General features: G+C 41.8%; 1 protein-coding gene across 1 annotated transcript in view; it reads right to left on the bottom strand.

The window, feature by feature from the left end:
• The window catches only part of LOC139751173 (uncharacterized), a 122978-nt gene that overhangs the window by 62240 nt on the left and 39333 nt on the right, over nt 1–21405 (bottom strand). The window contains exons 5-6 of the mRNA XM_071666295.1: nt 19831–20038; nt 10181–10373 (exon numbers count right to left, since the gene is read on the bottom strand). Coding sequence (XP_071522396.1) covers nt 10181–10373; nt 19831–20038 — 401 coding nt within the window. The remainder of the gene's footprint in view (nt 1–10180; nt 10374–19830; nt 20039–21405) is intronic.

The raw sequence follows: 21405 nt of genomic DNA, 5'->3' as shown, positions 1-21405 counted from the left end.
TTCAATTCTGCTCCATCTTCTATCAATTGATCTGCATCTCGTCTTGACACAGCTTCCTCAATAAACTCAGACTTGGACAGCATATCTCAATGAGGTACACAAAATCATGTTAAATTCAATGCCTCCAAGACCCAGTTTCTACCCATCTCTATTGAACACTCCTTACAACTCTCATCTCTCCTTTGACGGTTCTGTAATTCCACCTCTTGACTCAATGAACATATTATCATTAGTTTTTTTTTTTTTTTTTTGTCGCTGTCTCCCGCGTTTGCGAGGTAGCGCAAGGAAACAGACGAAAGAAAAGGCCCAACCCACCCCCATACACATGTATATACATACGCCCACACACGCAACTATACATACCGACACAGCTTTCCATGGTTTACCCCAGACGCTTCACATGCCCTGATTCAATCCACTGACAGCACGTCAACCCCGGTATACCACATCGATCCAATTCACTCTATTCCTTGCCCTCCTTTCACCCTCCTGCATGTTCAGGCCCCGATCACACAAATCTTTTTCACTCCATCTTTCCACCTCCAATTTGGTCTCCCTCTTCTCCTCGTTCCCTCCACCTCCGACACATATATCCTCTTGGTCAATCTTTCCTCACTCATTCTCTCCATGTGCCCAAACCATTTCAAAACACTCTCTTCTGCTCTCTCAACCACGCTCTTTTTATTTCCACACATCTCTCTTACCCTTACGTTACTTACTCGATCAAACCACCTCACACCACACATTGTCCTCAAACATCTCATTTCCAGCACATCCATCCTCCTGCGCACAACTCTATCCATAGCCCACGCCTCGCAACCATACAACATTGTTGGAACCACTATTCCTTCAAACATACCATAATCATAATTATCCCAGGGGATAGGAGAGAAAGAATACTTCCCACACATTCCTCACGTGTCATAGAAGGCGACTAAAGGGGACGGGAGCGGGGGGCCAGAAACCCTCCCTCCTTGTATTTTAATTTTCTAAAAAGGGAAACAGAAGAAGGAGTCACACGGGAAGTGCTCATCCTCCTTGAAGCCTCAGATTGTGGTGTCTATGTGTGTGTGGATGTAACCAAGATGAGAAAAAAGGAGAGATAGGTAGTATGTTTGAGGAAAGGAACCAGGATGTTTTGGCTATGAGTGAAACAAAGCTAAAGGGTAAAGGGGAAGAGTGGTTTGGGAATGTCTTGGGAGTAAAGTCAGGGGTTAGTGAGAGGACAAGAGCAAGGGAAGGAGTAGCACTACTCCTAAAACAGGAGTGGTGGGAGTATGTGATAGAGTGTAAGAAAGTAAACTCTAGATTGATATGGGTAAAACTGAAAGTTGATGGAGAGAGATGGGTGATTATTGGTGCATATGCACCTGGGCATGAGAAGAAAGATCATGAGAGGCAAGTGTTTTGGGAGCAGCTGAATGAGTGTGTTAGTGGTTTTGATGCACAAGACCTGGTTATAGTGATGGGTGATTTGAATGCAAAGGTGAGAAATGTGGCGGTTGAGGGAATAATTGGTATACATGGGGTGTTCAGTGTTGTAAATGGAAATGGTGAAGAGCTTGTAGATTTATGTGCTGAAAAAGGACTGGTGATTGGGAATACCTGGTTTAAAAAGCGAGATATACATAAGTATACGTATGTAAGTGGGAGAGATGGCCAGAGAGCGTTATTGGATTACGTGTTAATTGATAGGTGCGCGAAAGAGAGACTTTTGGATGTTAATGTGCTGAGAGGTGCAACTAGAGGGATGTCTGATCATTATCTTGTGGAGGCGAAGGTGAAGATTTGTAGGGGTTTTCAGAAAAGAGGAGAGAATGTTGGGGTGAAGAGAGTGGTGAGAGTAAGAGAGTGAGGAAGTAAGTGAGGAAGTACCAGGAGACACTGAGTACAGAATGGAATAAAGGTGAGAACAAGGGAGGTAAGGGGAGTGGGGGAGGAATGGGATGTATTTAGGGAAGCAGTGATGGCTTGCGCAAAAGATGCTTGTGGCATGAGAAGAGTGGGAGGTGGGTTGATTAGAAAGGGTAGTGAGTGGTGGGATGAAGAAGTAAGATTATTAGTGAAAGAGAAGAGAGAGGCATTTGAACGATTTTTGCAGGGAAAAAATGCAAATGAGTGGGAGAGGTATAAAAGAAAGAGGCAGGAGGTCAAGAGAAAGATGCAAGAGGTGAAAAAGAGGACAAAAGAGAGTTGGGGTGAGAGAGAATCATTAAATTTTAGGGAGAATAAAAAGATGTTTTGGAAGGAGGTAAATAAAGTGCGTAAGACAAGGGAGCAAATGGGAACTTCAGTGAAGGGGGCTAATGGGTAGGTGATAACAAGTAGTGGTGATGTGAGAAGGAGATGGAATGAGTATTTTGAAGGTTTGTTGAATGTGTTTGATGATAGAGTGGCAGATATAGGGTGTCTTGGTCGAGATGGTGTGCAAAGTGGTTAGGGAAAATGATTTGGTAAACAGACAAGAGGTAGTAAAAGCTTTGCGGAAGATGAAAGCCGGCAAGGCAGCAGGTTTGGATGGTATTGCAGTGGAATTTATTAAAAAAGGGGTTGACTGTATTGTTGACTGGTTGGTAAGGTTATTTAATGTATGTATGATTCATGGTGAGGTGCCTGAGGATTGGCGGAATGCGTGCATAGTGCCATTGTACAAAGGCAAAGGGGATAAGAGTGAGTGCTCAAATTACAGAGGTATAAGTTTGTTGAGTATTCCTGGTAAATTATATGGGAGGGTATTGATTGAGAGGGTGAAGGCATGTACAGAGCATCAGATTGGGGAAGAGCAATGTGGTTTCAGAAGTGGTAGAGGATGTGTGGATCAGGTGTTTGCTTTGAAGAATGTATGTGAGAAATACTTAGAAAAGCAAATGGATTTGTATGTAGCATTTATGGATCTGGAGAAGGCATATGATAGAGTTGATAGAGATGCTCTGTGGAAGGTATTAAGAATATATGGTGTGGGAGGCAAGTTGTTAGAAGCAGTGAAAAGTTTTTATCGAGGATGTAAGGCATGTGTACGTGTAGGAAGAGAGGAAAGTGATTGGTTCTCAGTGAATGTAGGTTTGCGGCAGGGGTGTGTGATGTCTCCATGGTTGTTTAATTTGTTTATGGATGGGGTTGTTAGGGAGGTAAATGCAAGAGTTTTGGAAAGAGGGGCAAGTATGAAGTCTGTTGGGGATGAGAGAGCTTGGGAAGTGAGTCAGTTGTTGTTCGCTGATGATACGGCGCTGGTGGCTGATTCATGTGAGAAACTGCAGAAGCTGGTGACTGAGTTTGGTAAAGTGTGTGGAAGAAGAAAGTTAAGAGTAAATGTGAATAAGAGCAAGGTTATTAGGTACAGTAGGGTTGAGGGTCAAGTCAATTGGGAGGTGAGTTTGAATGGGGAAAAACTGGAGGAAGTGAAGTGTTTTAGATATCTGGGAGTGGATCTGGCAGCGGATGGAACCATGGAAGCGGAAGTGGATCATAGGGTGGGGGAGGGGGCAAAAATTCTGGGGGCCTTGAAGAATGTGTGGAAGTCGAGAACATTATCTCGGAAAGCAAAAATGGGTATGTTTGAAGGAATAGTGGTTCCAACAATGTTGTATGGTTGCGAGGCGTGGGCTATGGATAGAGTTGTGCGCAGGAGGATGGATGTGCTGGAAATGAGATGTTTGAGGACAATGTGTGGTGTGAGGTGGTTTGATCGAGTGAGTAACGTAAGGGTAAGAGAGATGTGTGGAAATAAAAAGAGCGTGGTTGAGAGAGCAGAAGAGGGTGTTTTGAAGTGGTTTGGGCACATGGAGAGAATGAGTGAGGAAAGATTGACCAAGAGGATATATGTGTCGGAGGTGGAGGGAACGAGGAGAAGAGGGAGACCAAATTGGAGGTGGAAAGATGGAGTGAAAAAGATTTTGTGTGATCGGGGCCTGAACATGCAGGAGGGTGAAAGGAGGGCAAGGAATAGAGTGAATTGGAGTGATGTGGTATACCGGGGTTGACGTGCTGTCAGTGGATTGAATCAAGGCATGTGAAGCGTCTGGGGTAAACCATGGAAAGCTGTGTAGGTATGTATATTTGCGTGTGTGGACGTGTGTGTATATACATGTGTATGGGGGTGGGTTGGGCCATTTCTTTCGTCTGTTTCCTTGCGCTACCTCGCAAACGCGGGAGACAACGACAAAGCAAAATAAATATAAATATAAAATATATATATATATATATATATATATTTTCCTTCTTTCTTTTAAACTATTCACCATTTCCCGCATTAGCGAGGTAGCGTTAAGAACAGAGGACTGGGCCTTCGTGGAATATCCTCACCTGGGCCCCGTTCTGTCTTTTGGAAAAAAAAAAAAAAAAAAAAAAAAAAACAGAGAGGGGAGGATTTCCAGCCCCCCGCTCCCTCCCCTTTTAGTCGCCTTCTACGACATGCAGGGAATACGTGGGAAGTATTCTTAATCCACTATCCCCAGGGATAATATATATATTTATTTATTTATTTATTTTGCTTTGTCGCTGTCTCCCGCGTTTGCAAGGTAGCGCAAGGAAACAGACGAAAGAAATGGCCCAACCCACCCCCATATATATATATATATATATATATATATATATATATATATATATATATATTTTTTTTTTTTATACTTTGTCGCTGTCTCCCGCGTTTGCGAGGTAGCGCAAGGAAACAGACGAAAGAAATGGCCCAACACCCCCCCCCCCCATACACATGTATATACATACATCCACACACGCAAATATACATACCTACACAGCTTTCCATGGTTTACCCCAGACGCTTCACATGCCTTGATTCAATCCACTGACAGCACGTCAACCCCGGTATACCACATCGCTCCAATTCACTCTATTCCTTGCCCTCCTTTCACCCTCCTGCATGTTCAGGCCCCGATCACACAAAATCTTTTTCACTCCATCTTTCCACCTCCAATTTGGTCTCCCTCTTCTCCTCGTTCCCTCCACCTCGGACACATATATCCTCTTGGTCAATCTTTCCTCACTCATTCTCTCCATGTGCCCAAACCACTTCAAAACACCCTCTTCTGCTCTCTCAACCACACTCTTTTTATTTCCACACATCTCTCTTACCCTTACGTTACTCACTCGATCAAACCACCTCACACCACACATTGTCCTCAAACATCTCATTTCCAGCACATCCATCCTCCTGCGCACAAATCTATCCATAGCCCACGCCTCGCAACCATACAACATTGTTGGAACCACTATTCCTTCAAACATACCCATTTTTGCTTTCCGAGATAATGTTCTCGACTTCCACACATTCTTCAAGGCCCCCAGAATTTTCGCCCCCTCCCCCACCCTATGATCCACTTCCGCTTCCATGGTTCCATCCGCTGCCAGATCCACTCCCAGATATCTAAAACACTTCACTTCCTCCAGTTTTTCTCCATTCAAACTCACCTCCCAATTGACTTGACCCTCAACCCTACTGTACCTAATAACCTTGCTCTTATTCACATTTACTCTTAACTTTCTTCTTCCACACACTTTACCAAACTCAGTCACCAGCTTCTGCAGTTTCTCACATGAATCAGCCACCAGCGCTGTATCATCAGCGAACAACAACTGACTCACTTACCAAGCTCTCTCATCCCCAACAGACTTCATACTTGCCCCTCTTTCCAAAACTCTTGCATTTACCTCCCTAACAACCCCATCCATAAACAAATTAAACAACCATGGAGACATCACACACCCCTGCCGCAAACCTACATTCACTGAGAACCAATCACTTTCCTCTCTTCCTACACGTACACATGCCTTACATCCTCGATAAAAACTTTTCACTGCTTCTAACAACTTTCCTCCCACACCATATATTCTTAATACCTTCCACAGAGCATCTCTATCAACTCTATCATATGCCTTCTCCAGATCCATAAATGCTACATACAAATCCATTTGCTTTTCTAAGTATTTCTCACATACATTCTTCAAAGCAAACACCTGATCCACACATCCTCTACCACTTCTGAAACCACACTGCTCTTCCCCAATCTGATGCTCTGTACATGCCTTCACCCTCTCAATCAATACCCTCCCATATAATTTACCAGGAATACTCAACAAACTTATACCTCTGTAATTTGAGCACTCACTCTTATCCCCTTTGCCTTTGTACAATGGCACTATGCACGCATTCCGCCAATCCTCAGGCACCTCACCATGAGTCATACATACATTAAATAACCTTACCAACCAGTCAACAATACAGTCACCCCCTTTTTTAATAAATTCCACTGCAATACCATCCAAACCTGCTGCCTTGCCGGCTTTCATCTTCCGCAAAGCTTTCACTACCTCTTCTCTGTTTACCAAATCATTTTCCCTAACCCTCTCACTTTGCACACCACCTCGACCAAAACACCCTATATCTGCCACTCTATCATCAAACACATTCAACAAACCTTCAAAATACTCACTCCATCTCCGTCTCACATCACCACTACTTGTTATCACCTCCCCAATTGCGCCCTTCACTGAAGTTCCCATTTGCTCCCTTGTCTTACGCACTTTATTTACCTCCTTCCAGAACATCTTTTTATTCTCCCTAAAATTTAATGATACTCTCTCACCCCAACTCTCATTTGCCCTTTTTTTCACCTCTTGCACCTTTCCTTGCACCTTTCTCTTGACCTCCTGTCTCTTTCTTTTATACATCTCCCACTCAATTGCATTTTTTCCCTGCAAAAATCGTCCAAATGCCTCTCTCTTCTCTTTCACTAATACTCTTACTTCTTCATCCCACCACTCACTACCCTTTCTAATCAACCCACCTCCCACTCTTCTCATGCCACAAGCATCTTTTGCGCAATCCATCACTGATTCCCTAAATACATCCCATTCCTCCCCCACTCCCCTTGCTTCCATTGTTCTCACCTTTTTCCATTCTGTACTCAGTCTCTCCTGGTACTTCCTCACACAGGTCTCCTTCTCAAGCTCACTTACTCTCACCACCCTCTTCACCCCAACATTCACTCTTCTTTTCTGAAAACCCATACATATATATATATTATTTATTTTTTTTTTTTATTATACTTTGTCGCTGTCTCCCGCGTTTGCGAGGTAGCGCAAGGAAACAGACGAAAGAAATGGCCCAACCCCCCCCCCCCATACACATATACATACGTCCACACACGCAAATATACATACCTACACAGCTTTCCATGGTTTACCCCAGACGTTTCACATGCCCTGCTTCAATCCACTGACAGCACGTCAACCCCGGTATACCACATCGCTCCAATTCACTCTATTCCTTGCGCTCCTTTCACCCTCCTGCATGCTCAGGCCACGATCACACAAAATCTTTTTCACTCCATCTTTCCACCTCCAATTTGGTCTCCCTCTTCTCCTTGTTCCCTCCACCTCCGACACATATATCCTCTTGGTCAATCTTTCCTCACTTATCCTCTCCATGTGCCCAAACCACTTCAAAACACCCTCTTCTGCTTTCTCAACCACGCTCTTTTTATTTCCACACATCTCTCTTACCCTTACGTTACTCACTCGATCAAACCACCTCACACCACACATTGTCCTCAAACATCTCATTTCCAGCACATCCATCCTCCTGCGCACAACTCTATCCATAGCCCACGCCTCGCAACCATACAACATTGTTGGAACCACTATTCCTTCAAACATACCCATTTTTGCTTTCCGAGATAATGTTCTCGACTTCCACACATTCTTCAAGGCCCCCAGGATTTTCGCCCCCTCCCCCACCCTATGATCCACTTCCGCTTCCATGGTTTCATCTGCTGCCAGATCCACTCCCAGATATCTAAAACACTTCACTTCCTCCAGTTTTTCTCCATTCAAACTCACCTCCCAATTGACTTGACCCTCAACCCTACTGTACCTAATAACCTTGCTCTTATTCACATTTACTCTTAACTTTCTTCTTCCACACACTTTTCCAAACTCAGTCACCAACTTCTGCAGTTTCTCACATGAATCAGCCACCAGCGCTGTATCATCAGCGAACAACAACTGACTCACTTCCCAAGCTCTCTCATCCCCAACAGACTTCATACTTGCCCCTCTTTCCAAAACTCTTGCATTTACCTCCCTAACAACCCCATCCATAAACAAATTAAACAACCATGGAGACATCACACACCCCTGCCGCAAACCTACATTCACTGAGAACCAATCACTTTCCTCTCTTCCTACACGTACACATGCCTTACATCCTCGATAAAAACTTTTCACTGCTTCTAACAACTTTCCTCCCACACCATATATTCTTAATACCTTCCACAGAGCATCTCTATCAACTCTATCATATGCCTTCTCCAGATCCATAAATGCTACATACAAATCCATTTGCTTTTCTAAGTATTTCTCACATACATTCTTCAAAGCAAACACCTGATCCACACATCCTCTACCACTTCTGAAACCACACTGCTCTTCCCCAATCTGATGCTCTGTACATGCCTTCACCCTCTCAATCAATACCCTCCCATATAATTTACCAGGAATACTCAACAAACTTATACCTCTGTAATTTGAGCACTCACTCTTATCCCCTTTGCCTTTGTACAATGGCACTATGCACGCATTCCGCCAATCCTCAGGCACCTCACCATGAGTCATACATACATTAAATAACCTTACCAACCAGTCAACAATACAGTCACCCCCTTTTTTAATAAATTCCACTGCAATACCATCCAAACCTGCTGCCTTGCCGGCTTTCATCTTCCGCAAAGCTTTCACTACCTCTTCTCTGTTTACCAAATCATTTTCCCTAACCCTCTCACTTTGCACACCACCTCGACCAAAACACCCTATATCTGCCACTCTATCATCAAACACATTCAACAAACCTTCAAAATACTCACTCCATCTCCTTCTCACATCACCACTACTTGTTATCACCTCCCCACTTGCGCCCTTCACCGAAGTTCCCATTTGCTCCCTTGTCTTACGCACTTTATTTACCTCCTTCCAGAACATCTTTTTATTCTCCCTAAAATTTAATGATACTCTCTCACCCCAACTCTCATTTGCCCTTTTTTTCACCTCTTGCACCTTTCTCTTGACCTCCTGTCTCTTTCTTTTATACATCTCCCACTCAATTGCATTTTTTCCCTGCAAAAATCGTCCAAATGCCTCTCTCTTCTCTTTCACTAATACTCTTACTTCTTCATCCCACCACTCACTACCCTTTCTAATCAACCCACCTCCCACTCTTCTCATGCCACAAGCATCTTTTGCGCAATCCATCACTGATTCCCTAAATACATCCCATTCCTCCCCCACCCCCCTTACTTCCATTGTTCTCACCTTTTTCCATTCTGTACTCAGTCTCTCCTGGTATCACTAAAACTGGGTCTCATGCATCAAAACTGCTGACACACTCCCTTAGATGCTCCCAAGACACTTGTCTCTCATGATCATGCTTCTCATGACCAGGTGCGTAAGCACTAATAATCATCCATCTTCCATCCACTTTCAGTTTTACCCACATCAATCTGAAATTTACTTTCTTACACTCTATCAAATACTTCCACGACTGCTGCTTCAGTGGTGCTACTCCTTCCTTAGCTCTTGTCCTCTCACCAACCCCTGACTTTACTCCCACGACTTTCCTAAACCACTCTTCCCCTTTACCCTTAAGCTTCATTTCACTCTGAGTCAGAACATCTAGGTTTCTTTCCTCAAACATATTACTTATCTCTCCTTTCTTCTCATCATGGTTACATCCACACACATTCAGACACCCCAGTCTGAACCTTCAAGGAGGATGAGCACTCCCCGCTTGACTCTTCTGTTTTCCCTTTTAGAAATTGAGATACAAGGTGGGGAGGTTTCAAGCCTCCCACTCCTGCCCCCTTTAGGCGCCTTCTACAACATGCAGGAATACGTGGGAAGCATTCTTTCTCCCCTATCCACAACGAGTTCCTACAGACATACCTTTCCACATACTAAATACTGAAAATTTACATCCTTACCTAAACCTGTAAAATCTCATTTATAACCTGAACCTCTATACAAATAACTACCCAACTTTATTTGAGAAAATATAATCCAACCTATTAACTTGAAGTAGATGCCCCTACCTTTGAACTCTACCCAATAGGTATCACAAAAGGCTAAGCACAATGATAAGAAAATGCCATCAAAGACTGGATCTATTACTTACTTGATTACATTAATCTTTGACAATATTCTCATGAACTGGTTCTTGCAGGCTTCTGCAGACCGTTTCTTGAATGCCACGGTTTCCCAATCAATTTCTTTTAATGTAACTCGACAGCTCTTCTTGTCAATTTCAGGCAGCTGGTCCTTCATCCTTTCTAAAATCATCAACTCATCCTCCACAGACCATATATAATCTGCAACAGTAGATATAGATCACATAAGTATTCAGCATAAGAGTAAGTGGCTCATACAAGCCCTCCTTATAGTATAATCTCAACATCTGGTCTCATACAAGCCCTCCTTATAGTATAATCTCACCATTTGATCTCATACATGCCCTCCTTATAGTACAATCTCAACATTTGATCTCATACAAGCCCTCCTTATAGTACAATCTCAACATCTGATCTCATACAAGCCCTCCTTATAGTATAATCTCAAAATCTGATCTCATACAAGCCCTCCTTATAATATAATCTCAACATTTGATCTCATACAAGCCCTCCTTATAGTACAATCTCAACATCTGATCTCATACAAGCCCTCCTTATAGTATAATCTCAACATTTGATCTCATACAAGCCCTCCTTATAGTACAATCTCAACATCTGATCCATCTAGCTCTATCTCTGATGCCCACTCCCTCTGGGAACTTCCATCAAGGGGTGGCCACAGCAAAAGAGTCTCCACTTATCCCAGTCCTTACATGCCTCACTCACATACACCATCCATGCATTCTTATACTATTTCTCTCCCTCCAGTATTCCTCCACCCTAATTTCCCACGTCACAGGTGGTTTCCTCTTACATGAACTCCTTTAAGTGTAAACTCTCCTTGTAAACTTCCAGACATACATTCTTTCCACATGTTCAAACTACCTCTAAGTATTATGTTTCACCCATTTTACCACTCCACAATTCATTCCTTGCCATACCACATCTCTTATACACCCCTTCATTTCTTTCTTCACCCCACATGCTCATCTCAAAGAGCTCATTTCCTCAGCCTGGATTCTTGACCTCTGTAACTCACTCCGTGTCCATGTTTTGACTTCATAGGTCAGGGTTGGGAGGATTATACTGTCCCTTAATACTCTCTTTACTTTCATACTTACACCTTTACCCTTCAATACTCTATTACGGGATGCAACACAGCCCTGCCTCACACCTACATGTATCCCAGAACTTTGGCTCAACTCTCCATCCACCCTTACACTTTTATTTGCTCCTCTACAGAAGACTTTGACACCATCCATCAATTGTCCCCACTTTACCATATATCCTTAACACATCCCATAAAGCATTCCACTCAACTGTCATACACTTTCTCAACATACATAAAAGCTGCATATAACTTCTTACCTTTCACTAAATACTTTTCCATGGTCATCTTTACTACAAAAATCTGATCCACACATCCTGTACCTTTCCTAAAATGCCCTTGCTCTTCACTTATTCTGCATTCAGCCACTTCCATCATTCTAACAATAAATATTTTTGCATACACTCTTCCTGGTATGCTTAACAGGCTTTTTTTTTCATTATACCATATCGCTGTTTCCTGCATCAGTAAGGTAACAGACTTATTCCCCTATAGTTGCCACATACATCCTTAGCACCTTTTCCTCTGAATAAAGGAACACTAATAGTTTTCACCCAATACTGAGGCACAACCTTCTATTTCCATGCTAAATTACATATGATGCATCCACTTTATCATACTTTCTCCTCCATACTTCAGCATTTCAGCCTTAATCTCATCCACTCCAATTGCCTTTCCTACCTTCAGCCTCATAATTGCCCTTCTTATCTCCTTTTTTCCTATAGGCTCTTGCATTTGTATCATCCTCCTTCCTCTTCCATAACAAAGCATGCAACAGCTGCTGCCTCTCCTTCTCCCACATTCATCAGTTCTTCAAAATATTCTTTCCATCTTCCTCCTTCTAATTCAGCAACTCCCCTTCCTTAATTCTCACATTAATATTTCTGCTCTTACATCCACCTCTTTCCTTTTTCACCTCCTTCCAGTATAGTTCTTTATTATCCTGCAACTTTTCACTTAGCTTCCTTCCAAAATTTTCATCTACTCTTTGTTTGCTTTCCTCTAACAGCTTCTCAATACATTTCCCACTTTCCTCCTAAAACATCCACTTTTCATTTGCACTTTCTCATTCTATCCCTCCACCATCCCTTCAATCCTTACCTGACTGTCAGGCATTTTTTTGTCAACCTACAGCAATCTTTATCACATCAACTTTCATTACCCTCTTGCTTACCAGTGTGTCATTTCCTTTAAATTCTTCTATTCTTCACCCTGTTCATTATCCACACTAAAAAAACATTTCTCATATCATATAAATCTGAAAGAACAAAGTTATATCTTTGCTGATATTGGCCCATTAAACTTCAGAATACCAAAATACATTATTCAGAGACATTTAGATTTGTGGATGAGAGAGCTTGGGAAGTAAGTCAGTTGTTGTTCGCTGATGATACAGCGCTGGTGGCTGATTCATGTGAGAAACTGCACAAGCTGGTGACTGAGTTTGGTAAAGTGTGTGAAAGAAGAAAGTTAAGAGTAAATGTGAATAAGAGCAAAGTTATTAGGTACAGTAGGGTTGAGGGTCAAGTCAATTGGGAGGTAAGTTTGAATGGAGAAAAACTGGAGGAAGTAAAGTGTTTTAGATATCTGGGGGTGGATCTGGCAGCGGATGGAACCATGGAAGTGGAAGTGAATCATAGGGTGGGGGAGGGGGCGAAAATCCTGGGAGCCTTGAAGAATGTTTGGAAGTCGAGAACATTATCTCCGAAAGCAAAAATGGCTATGTTTGAAGGAATAGTGGTTCCAACAATGTTGTATGGTTGCGAGGCGTGGGCTATGGATAGAGTTGTGCGCAGGAGGGTGGATGTGCTGGAAATGTTTGTGGTGTGAGGTGGTTTGATCGAGTAAGTAACGTAAGGGTAAGAGAGATGTGTGGAAATAAAAAGAGCGTGGTTGAGAGAGCAGAAGAGGGTGTTTTGAAATGGTTTGGGCACATGGAGAGAATGAGTGAGGAAAGATTGACCAAGAGGATATATGTGTCGGAGGTGGAGGGAACGAGGAGAAGTGGGAGACCAAATTGGAGGTGGAAAGATGGAGTGAAAAAAGATTTTTAGTGACTGGGGCCTGAACATGCAGGAGGGTGAAAGGAGGGCAAGGAATAGAGTGAATTGGATCGATGTGGTATACCAGGGTCAACGTGCTGTCAATGGATTGAATCAGTGCATGTGAGGCGTCCTGGGTGGGCTGTGAAAAGTTCTGTGGGACCTGGATGTGGAGGGGGAGCTGTGGTTTCGGGCATTATTGCATGGCAGCTGGAGACTGAGTGTGAGCGAATGGGGCCTTTGTTGGCTTTTCCTAGCGCTACCTCACACACATGAGGGGGGAGGGGGATGTTATTCCATGTGTGGCGAGGTGGCGATGGGAATAAATAAAGGCAGACAGTATGAATTATGTACATGTGTATATATGTATATGTCTGTGTGTGTATATATATGTGTACATTGAGATGTATAGGTATGTATATTTGCGTGTGTGGACGTGTATGTATATACATGTGTTTGGGGGTGGGTTGGGCCATTTCTTTCGTCTGTTTCCTTGCGCTACCTCGCAAACGCGGGAGACAGCGACAAAGCAAAATAAATATAAATAAATAAATAAATATTTAGAAAATTCTCCCAAAAAGCATCCTAAATATCAGATTGAAATACAGAGTTCAAAATGTAAGAAAAATTCAAAATCAAATAGCAAGAAGCCTTTCCCATCACACAACATTAAATGAGTATTTCAATAATGTGTTTTCAACAATTTCTAGTAACCTAACTCAGGACTCATAATAATAGCTTCTTTTTATAGGATGAAGGCTTCAGTCAAGGACAAAAGTTGGTGATGGAAAAAAAAAAAATACAAAAATACCCTCAAATGCTTTTTGGGAGATCTCAGTGTTGCAAGGAAAAACATGATCATTGTAATGATCCATACTTGACCTAACAGCAACAGACATCACATGCCAGTTACCTCATAGTCTGGCTTAAGATTACACACACACAAACAGCCAGCTCTCAGGAAAAAAAAATTGAAAGAAATTTCAAATAGAGACAGAAAGCCAATAGAGCAGAGAGGGAATTTAGCTGAAGTTTTGACATCAGATTGGGAGAACTGATAAAATTCACTGCTTTGCCCATTAACTGCACCAAACTTATGACTCATTTCCTACCTACAGCAGAGCAACTTATAAGAAATTTAAAAAGTAGGTTTTGGAAGGTGAATAACGTGTGTAAGAAAGAGAACAAATGAGAATGTTGGTGAAGGGGGTAAGTGGGGAATAACTGGAAGTGAAGAAGTGCAAAGGAGGTGGAGTGAGCATTCTGAAGGTTTGCTGAATGTGTTTGATGATAAGAGTGGCAGATGTACTGTGTTTTGGTCGGGGTGGTGTGCAAACAGAGAGGGTCAGGGAGAAAGGTTTGGTTATAAGAGAAGAGGTAGTAAAAGCTTTGTGGAAGATGAAATCCAGCAAGGCAGTGGGCTTGGATGGTACTACAGCAGAATTTATTAAGAAAGGGGGTGACTGATGTTGATTGGATGGTAAGGATATTCAATGTATGTATGGATCACGATAAGGTGCCTGAGGATTGGCGGAATGCATACGTAGTGCCAATGTACAAAGGCAAAGGGGATATAGGAGAGTGTTCAAACCAAGGAGGCAAAAGTCTGTAGAGTATTCCTGGGAAATTATATGGGAGGATATTGATTGAGTGGGTGAAGGCATGTACAGAGCATCAGATTGGGGAAGAGCAGTATGGTTTCAAAGTGGTAGAGGATGTTTGGATCAGGTGTTTGCTTTGAAAAATGTGTGTGAGATATATCTAAAAAAAACAGATGGATTTGTATGTAGCATTTATGGATCTGGAGAAGGCATACGACAGGGTTAATAGGGATGCTTTGTGGAAGGTCTTAAGAGTATATTGTGTGGGAAGTAAGCTGCTAGAAGCAGTGAAAAGGGTTGATAGCAATGCTTTGTGGAAGGTCTTAAGAGTATACGGTGAGGGAAGTAAGCTGCTACAAGCAGTAAAAAGTTTTTACCAAGGATGTAAGGTATGTGTGCGAGTAGAAAGAAACGAGAGTGACTGCAACCCAGTGAAGGTCGGTCTGTGGCAGGGGTGTGTGATGTTCCCATGGTTGTTTAATTTGTTTATGGATGGGGTGGTTAGGGAGGTAAATGCAAAAGTTTTGGAGAGAGGAGCGAGTCTGCAGTCTGTTTGGGATGAGAGGGCTTGGGAAGTAAGTCAGTTGTTGTATGCCGATGAAACAGCAATGGTGGCTGACTCAAGTGAGAAACTGCATAAGTTGGTGACTGAGTTTGGAAAAGTGTGTGAAAGGAGAAAGTTGAGAGTATATGTGAGTAAGAGCAAGGTTATTAGGTTCAGCAGGGTTGAGGAACAAGCAAGCTGTAATGTATGGCTGAATGGAGTGGACTTAGCAGCAAATGGAACCATGGAAGCAGAAGTGAGTCATAGGGTGGGGGAAGGGGTGAAGGTTCTGGAAGCGATGAAGAACATGGGAGAACATTATCTTGGGGAGCAAAAATGGGTATACTTGAAGGAATAGTAGTACCAACAATATCGTAAGGTTACAAGCCATGGGATATAGATATGGTTGTACGGAGGAGGGTGGATGTGTTGGAAATTTAATGTTTGAGGACAATATGTGGTGTAAGGTGGTTTGATCGAATAAGTAATGAAAGGGTAAGAGAAATGTGTGGTAATAAAAAGAGTGGTTGAGATAGCAGAAGAGGGTGTGTTGAAATGGTTTGGACACATGGAGAGAATGAGCGAGGAAAGATTGACAAAGAGGCTATCTGTGTCAGAGGTGGAGGGAAGAAGGAGAAGCAGGAGACCAAATTGGAGGTGGAAGGATGGAGTGAAAAAGATTTTGAGCGATCGGGGCCTGAACATACAGGAGGATGAAAGGCATGCAAGGAATAGAGTGAACTGGAATAATGTGGTATACCGGGGTCAATGTGCTGTCGATGGATTGAACCAGGGCATATGAAACGTCTTGGGTAAACCATGGAAAGGTCTGTGGGGCCTGGATGTTGAAAGGTTTGTGTGAAAGCTTTGCGGTTGATGGAAGCCAGCATGGCGGCGGATTTGGATGGTATTGCAGTGGAATTTATCAAAAAAAGGGGGTGATTGTGTTGTTGACTGGTTGGTGAGGATATTCAATGTATGTATGGCTCAAGGTGAAGTGCCTGAGGATTGGCAAAATGCATGCATAGTGCCATTGTACAAAGGAAAAGGGAATAAAGGTGAGTGTTCAAATTACAGAGGTATACGTTTGTTGAGTATTCCTGGGAAATCACACGGGAGGGTGGCTGACTCGAGTGAGAAACTGCAGAAGTTGGTGACTGAGTTTGGAAAAGTGTGAGAAAGGAGAAGGTTGAGAGTATATGTGAATAAGAGCAAGGTTATTAGGTTCAGCAGGGTTGAGGAACAAGTAAGCTGGGATGCAAGGCTGAATGGAGAAAAATTAGAGGAAGGGAAGTGTTTCAGATATCTGGGAGTGGACTTAGCAGCAAATGGAACCATGGAAGAGGAAGGAAGTCATAAGGTGGGAGAGGGGATGAAGGTTCTGGAAGCGATGAAGAACATGAGGAAGAAGAGAACATTATCTTGAAAAGCAAAAATGGGTATGTTTGAAGGAATAGTAGTACCAACAATATCATAAGGTTGCGAGGCATGGGCTATAGATATGGTTGTATGGAGGAGGGTGGATGTGTTGGAAATTTAATGTTTGAGGACAATATGTGGTGTAAGGTGGTTTGATCGAATAAGTAATGAAAGGGTAAGAGAAATGTGTGGTAATAAAAAGAGTGGTTGAGATAGCAGAAGAGGGTGTGTTGAAACATTATCTCAGAGAGTGAAAATGGGTATGTTTCAAGGAATAGAAGTTCCAACAATATTATGTGGTTGCAAGGGATGTGCTATAGATAGAGTTGTAAGGAGGATGGTGGATGTGTTGAAAATGAAATGTTTGAGGACAATCATGGTGTAAGGTGGTTTGATTAAGTAATGAAAGGGGAAGAGATATGTGTGGTAATAAAAAGATTGTGGTTGAGAGAGCAGAAGAGGGTGTGTTGAAATGGTCTGGACATATGGAGAGAAAGAGTGAGAAAAAGGCTGGCAAAGAGGATATTTGTAACAGAGATGGAGGGAAAAAGGAGAAACGAGACCAAATTAAGGGTGGAAGGATAGAGCGAAAAAGATTTTGAGCAACTGAGGCCTGGAACGTGCTAGAGGCATGCAAGGAATAGAGTGAATTGGAACGATGTGGTATACTAGGGTTGACATGCTGTCAATGGACTGAACCAGGGAATGTAAAACATCTTGGGTAAACCACGGAAAGCTATGTGGGGCCTGGATGTGGATAGGGAGCTACAGTTTCAGTGCATTACACATGACAGATGGACTCAGTGTGAACAAATGTGGCCTTTTTTTGTCTGTTTTCCTGGCATGACCTCATTGATGCAGGGGTGGCAATGTTGTTTCCTGTCTGGCGGGATGACAACAGGAATGGATAAAAGCAAGGAAATATGAATATGTACATTTGTATATATGTATATGTCTGTGTATGTGTACATGTTGATATGGATATGTCTGTATATGTACTTGTATGTGAGTGTATGTTTATGAGTGGATGGGTCTTTCTTTTTCTGTTTCCTGGCGCTAACTCACTAACACAGGAAACAGCAATCAAGTATGATAAATAAATAATAAGTAAAAAATCTCACATATTGGTAGTAAAAATGAAAAGAAAAGCTCCATTATGAATTCTGCTGAACTGCAATAGGTAAATGAGGAAAAAGACTTGGGTATCATAACCTTTGGTGACCTTAAACCAAGTAAGCTGTACACTGAAGCAGTGAAAAGAGCAAACAAATTTCTTGGTTTCATAAGTAAAGCCTTCAAAATCAATTCCAGGGAAATCATCCTTACCCTATAATTCACTGGTTCATCCACATCGTGAATACTGTGTTCAACTTTGGTCACCCTACTGAGAGAGAGAGAGAGAGAGAGAGAGAGAGAGAGAGAGAGAGAGAGAGAGAGAGAGAGAGAGAGAGAGAATGTTGTTGAATGGAGTGTACAGCATCAAGCTACCAAGATGATTCCTAGCTCAAAAGCAAATCCTGCAAGATGAGATTTAACGACATGAATTTACTTAGCTTTGAAAAGAGAAGGTAAAGAGGTGATCTAATACAAGTATTTAAAATGATCAAAGGCTTTGATAATCTTGATCTATTAAGTTACCTAAGACTTGATTCCTTTGAGTTTACTTATAGCAATGGAGACAAATGCGAGCAAATGATTAACTCGAATGAGGTGAAGTACTTTTTCTTCAACAGGATTATTAACATATGGAACGATTTGCACGTTGTTGATAGCAGTACTAAAGACACATTAAGAACAGACCTGATATATACTTTGCTTCAAGTCCACAGCTTTCATTATCTATGCCTCCAACCAAAATGACAATTTGCAGGTCATCCCTTTTGGATTATCTGTATGCCTCTTAATTCTTACCACAAAATTCTTTGAATTTCTGATTCCTTCCACTATCAAAACAGCCTCAAAAGGATCCAATGGTCTGTTGCTCTTTGAATTCCTTTGTAACATAAGGTAAGAGGCTCTGCAAATACTGCATTAAAATTGCCCTCTGCCAGCGGCCTGCTAAGGTTGAGGTACCAGAAGTTAAGCAGCAGCAATGGAGTTCACTTAGTTACGGAGACTCTATAGCCATGGCCACTCTGAGGGAATTCCAGGTGGGAAAATGTGTCAGAGATATAAACAGATAGGAAAGTTTTAAACTCATGGGGCCCCTCTCTCTCTAGCATCTTCTTTTTTATGACCAACATGGCATGAGCAAAACAAGCTCTGATCAAGACCACCTCAGGTGAAAGAAAAAGTAAAAGGGGAAAAAGAAGAAATTAATCAGCCCTCTGCTGGTATTTCTAAACCAGACTCTTAAAGAAAGAAAGGTTATATGATAAGTGACAGACAAGAGAAGGAAAAGATTTCTACAGCTTAGCTGTTCAAGGGATGAGGAAGGTATCATGACAACCAATCCCTGAGTAGCAGGACTCCATACAGAAAATGTGGGAAGCATGAGCCAAATGTGTAACAAGTTCAAACCTTGAGGGTGGGGACACATGAAAAAAAAACTTAGAAATACAACAGCCAAAATACTATCTGCAGAATTGAAAGAAAGGAGAAACATCGTGGTATACAGAAAGAAAAGACTAAAGAGACGTGATGACATGAGACGTAATGAGACAGAAGGCTTTTGTAGGTGATGGAATGGTAAAAGGGAAATATATTATAAGAAAAGGATGTCTGGAGGAATTCACAGGCCACAGGCCAAGGCCGTGATTTATGGCTGGGCTTCAAAAACTTGACTTTACCTGCAAAATGCATCATGGAGCATAGCACATGACATTAATGTAAACCCCTAAGTAACAGCCAAAAGTTGAGCACACATACTTTATCATTACGTCAAACAGCAAATTAAGTTTTATCAAATGCACAACATTTTACATTTACATGCTTCTGTACTCACCTTCCACTTCATCACCATCTGCAACTTTCTCACAGGGTCCTTTTAAGTCTATCTCTGCCTCAGATAAAGCCTGCTTAGAATTTTTCTTCTGTTTTTTCTTTCTCGGTGAATTTCCTTCTTCAAGCACTCGCTTTTTCAAGGGCGAAGATAATGTATCTGCAAGATCATCTTTGAAATGTTTACATGAAACATTTTCAGCAGCTAACTCCTGAAACATCAAAAGTAAAAAGAGGCATAAGTTGTATTTAATCATGTAAATAAAATGAGTGAATATAAACAACAACAATTAAGATGAATAACAAGGCACTGTGTGAAATTCAACATGGAAAAAAGGCAATCAATGTTTAGCAATACTGAAAATGTCATAACTTTTGAAATAATGATATTGTATTTTCTTAAATGAAAAGAGGAAGAATGGCCTCATTCAGTCATATTCAAACTATAGCTGTCATGTACAAGGTACTGAAACCAAAGCCCCTTATCTACAAACAGGCCCCACAAAACTTTCAGTCATTTTCCCCAACTGCTTCATTTGCCCTGATTCAACCCACACACAGCACATCATCCCCTGTATACCACATTACCAGATTTGTGACATTACCTTGCACTTACTTAGACTAAATCTCATCATCCAAACATATAGCTAATCTAAATCCTTACTTCCCTCATGACTATGGCATCATCCAAAAACATGTTTAAAGCATGATCTTAGTCCTTCATGCAAATTATTCACACACAATAAGGACAGCAGTGAGGCCAAGAATGAGTCCTACAGCACCCAACTTTTAACCTTGGTCCATTTTGAGAATATGCCTCTTACCTGTGTCCTTTAATCCCTTCCACATAGATATTCCTCAAACTAGGAAAGGAGACTGCCCCATATTCCCACTTCTAGCTCAAGATCAGGGGTTCACAGCCTTTACAAACTAATTAATTCCTACCAAGTAACTAGTAATTGACCACAAGAACCACACACAGTAGTCATGCAACATGTGTCAAGAACTATTTCAAAGGATTAAAACAAGAAATAAGCAATCTGAAATTAAAAACTACATTGTACATTAAGGAACACACAAAAACTGATCTATCACAGTATGGGGCTATTCAATAAAGACAACATAAAACTTTTTTCATTACAAAATAATGATAATAATTGATGCTGGGGTGGCAGACATATGGTGTTTTGGCCAGACAGGTATATTATGTGAGGGAGTCATGGAAGTGGTATAAGCCTTGCATACGATATATGGCAAGGCAGCTGGGGTTTGTGACATTTCAGTTGAATTTCTTAAAGGGGGTGGGTGACCATGTTGTTGAATAATTTGGAAGGATTGTCAATGTACATAAAGATCATGGTAAGGTCCTTGAGGAATGTTGGAATGCATGTATAGTGCCATTGTATAAAGGCAAAGGGTACAAAGGCGAGTGTTCAAATCAGAGATATATCAATTTGTTAAGTGCACCTAATAACTGTTATGGGAGTGGTGATTGTGATGCTGAAGACATATAAAGTATCAGACTGGGGAGGAACAAAATGGTTTCAGGGGGTGGTAGAGGATGTGTGGATTAGTGTTT

This window comes from Panulirus ornatus, chromosome 11 (genome assembly GCF_036320965.1).
Source record: "Panulirus ornatus isolate Po-2019 chromosome 11, ASM3632096v1, whole genome shotgun sequence".
In the NCBI taxonomy this organism is placed as follows: domain Eukaryota; kingdom Metazoa; phylum Arthropoda; class Malacostraca; order Decapoda; family Palinuridae; genus Panulirus; species Panulirus ornatus.
This window is presented reverse-complemented; position numbering and strand designations above follow the sequence as displayed.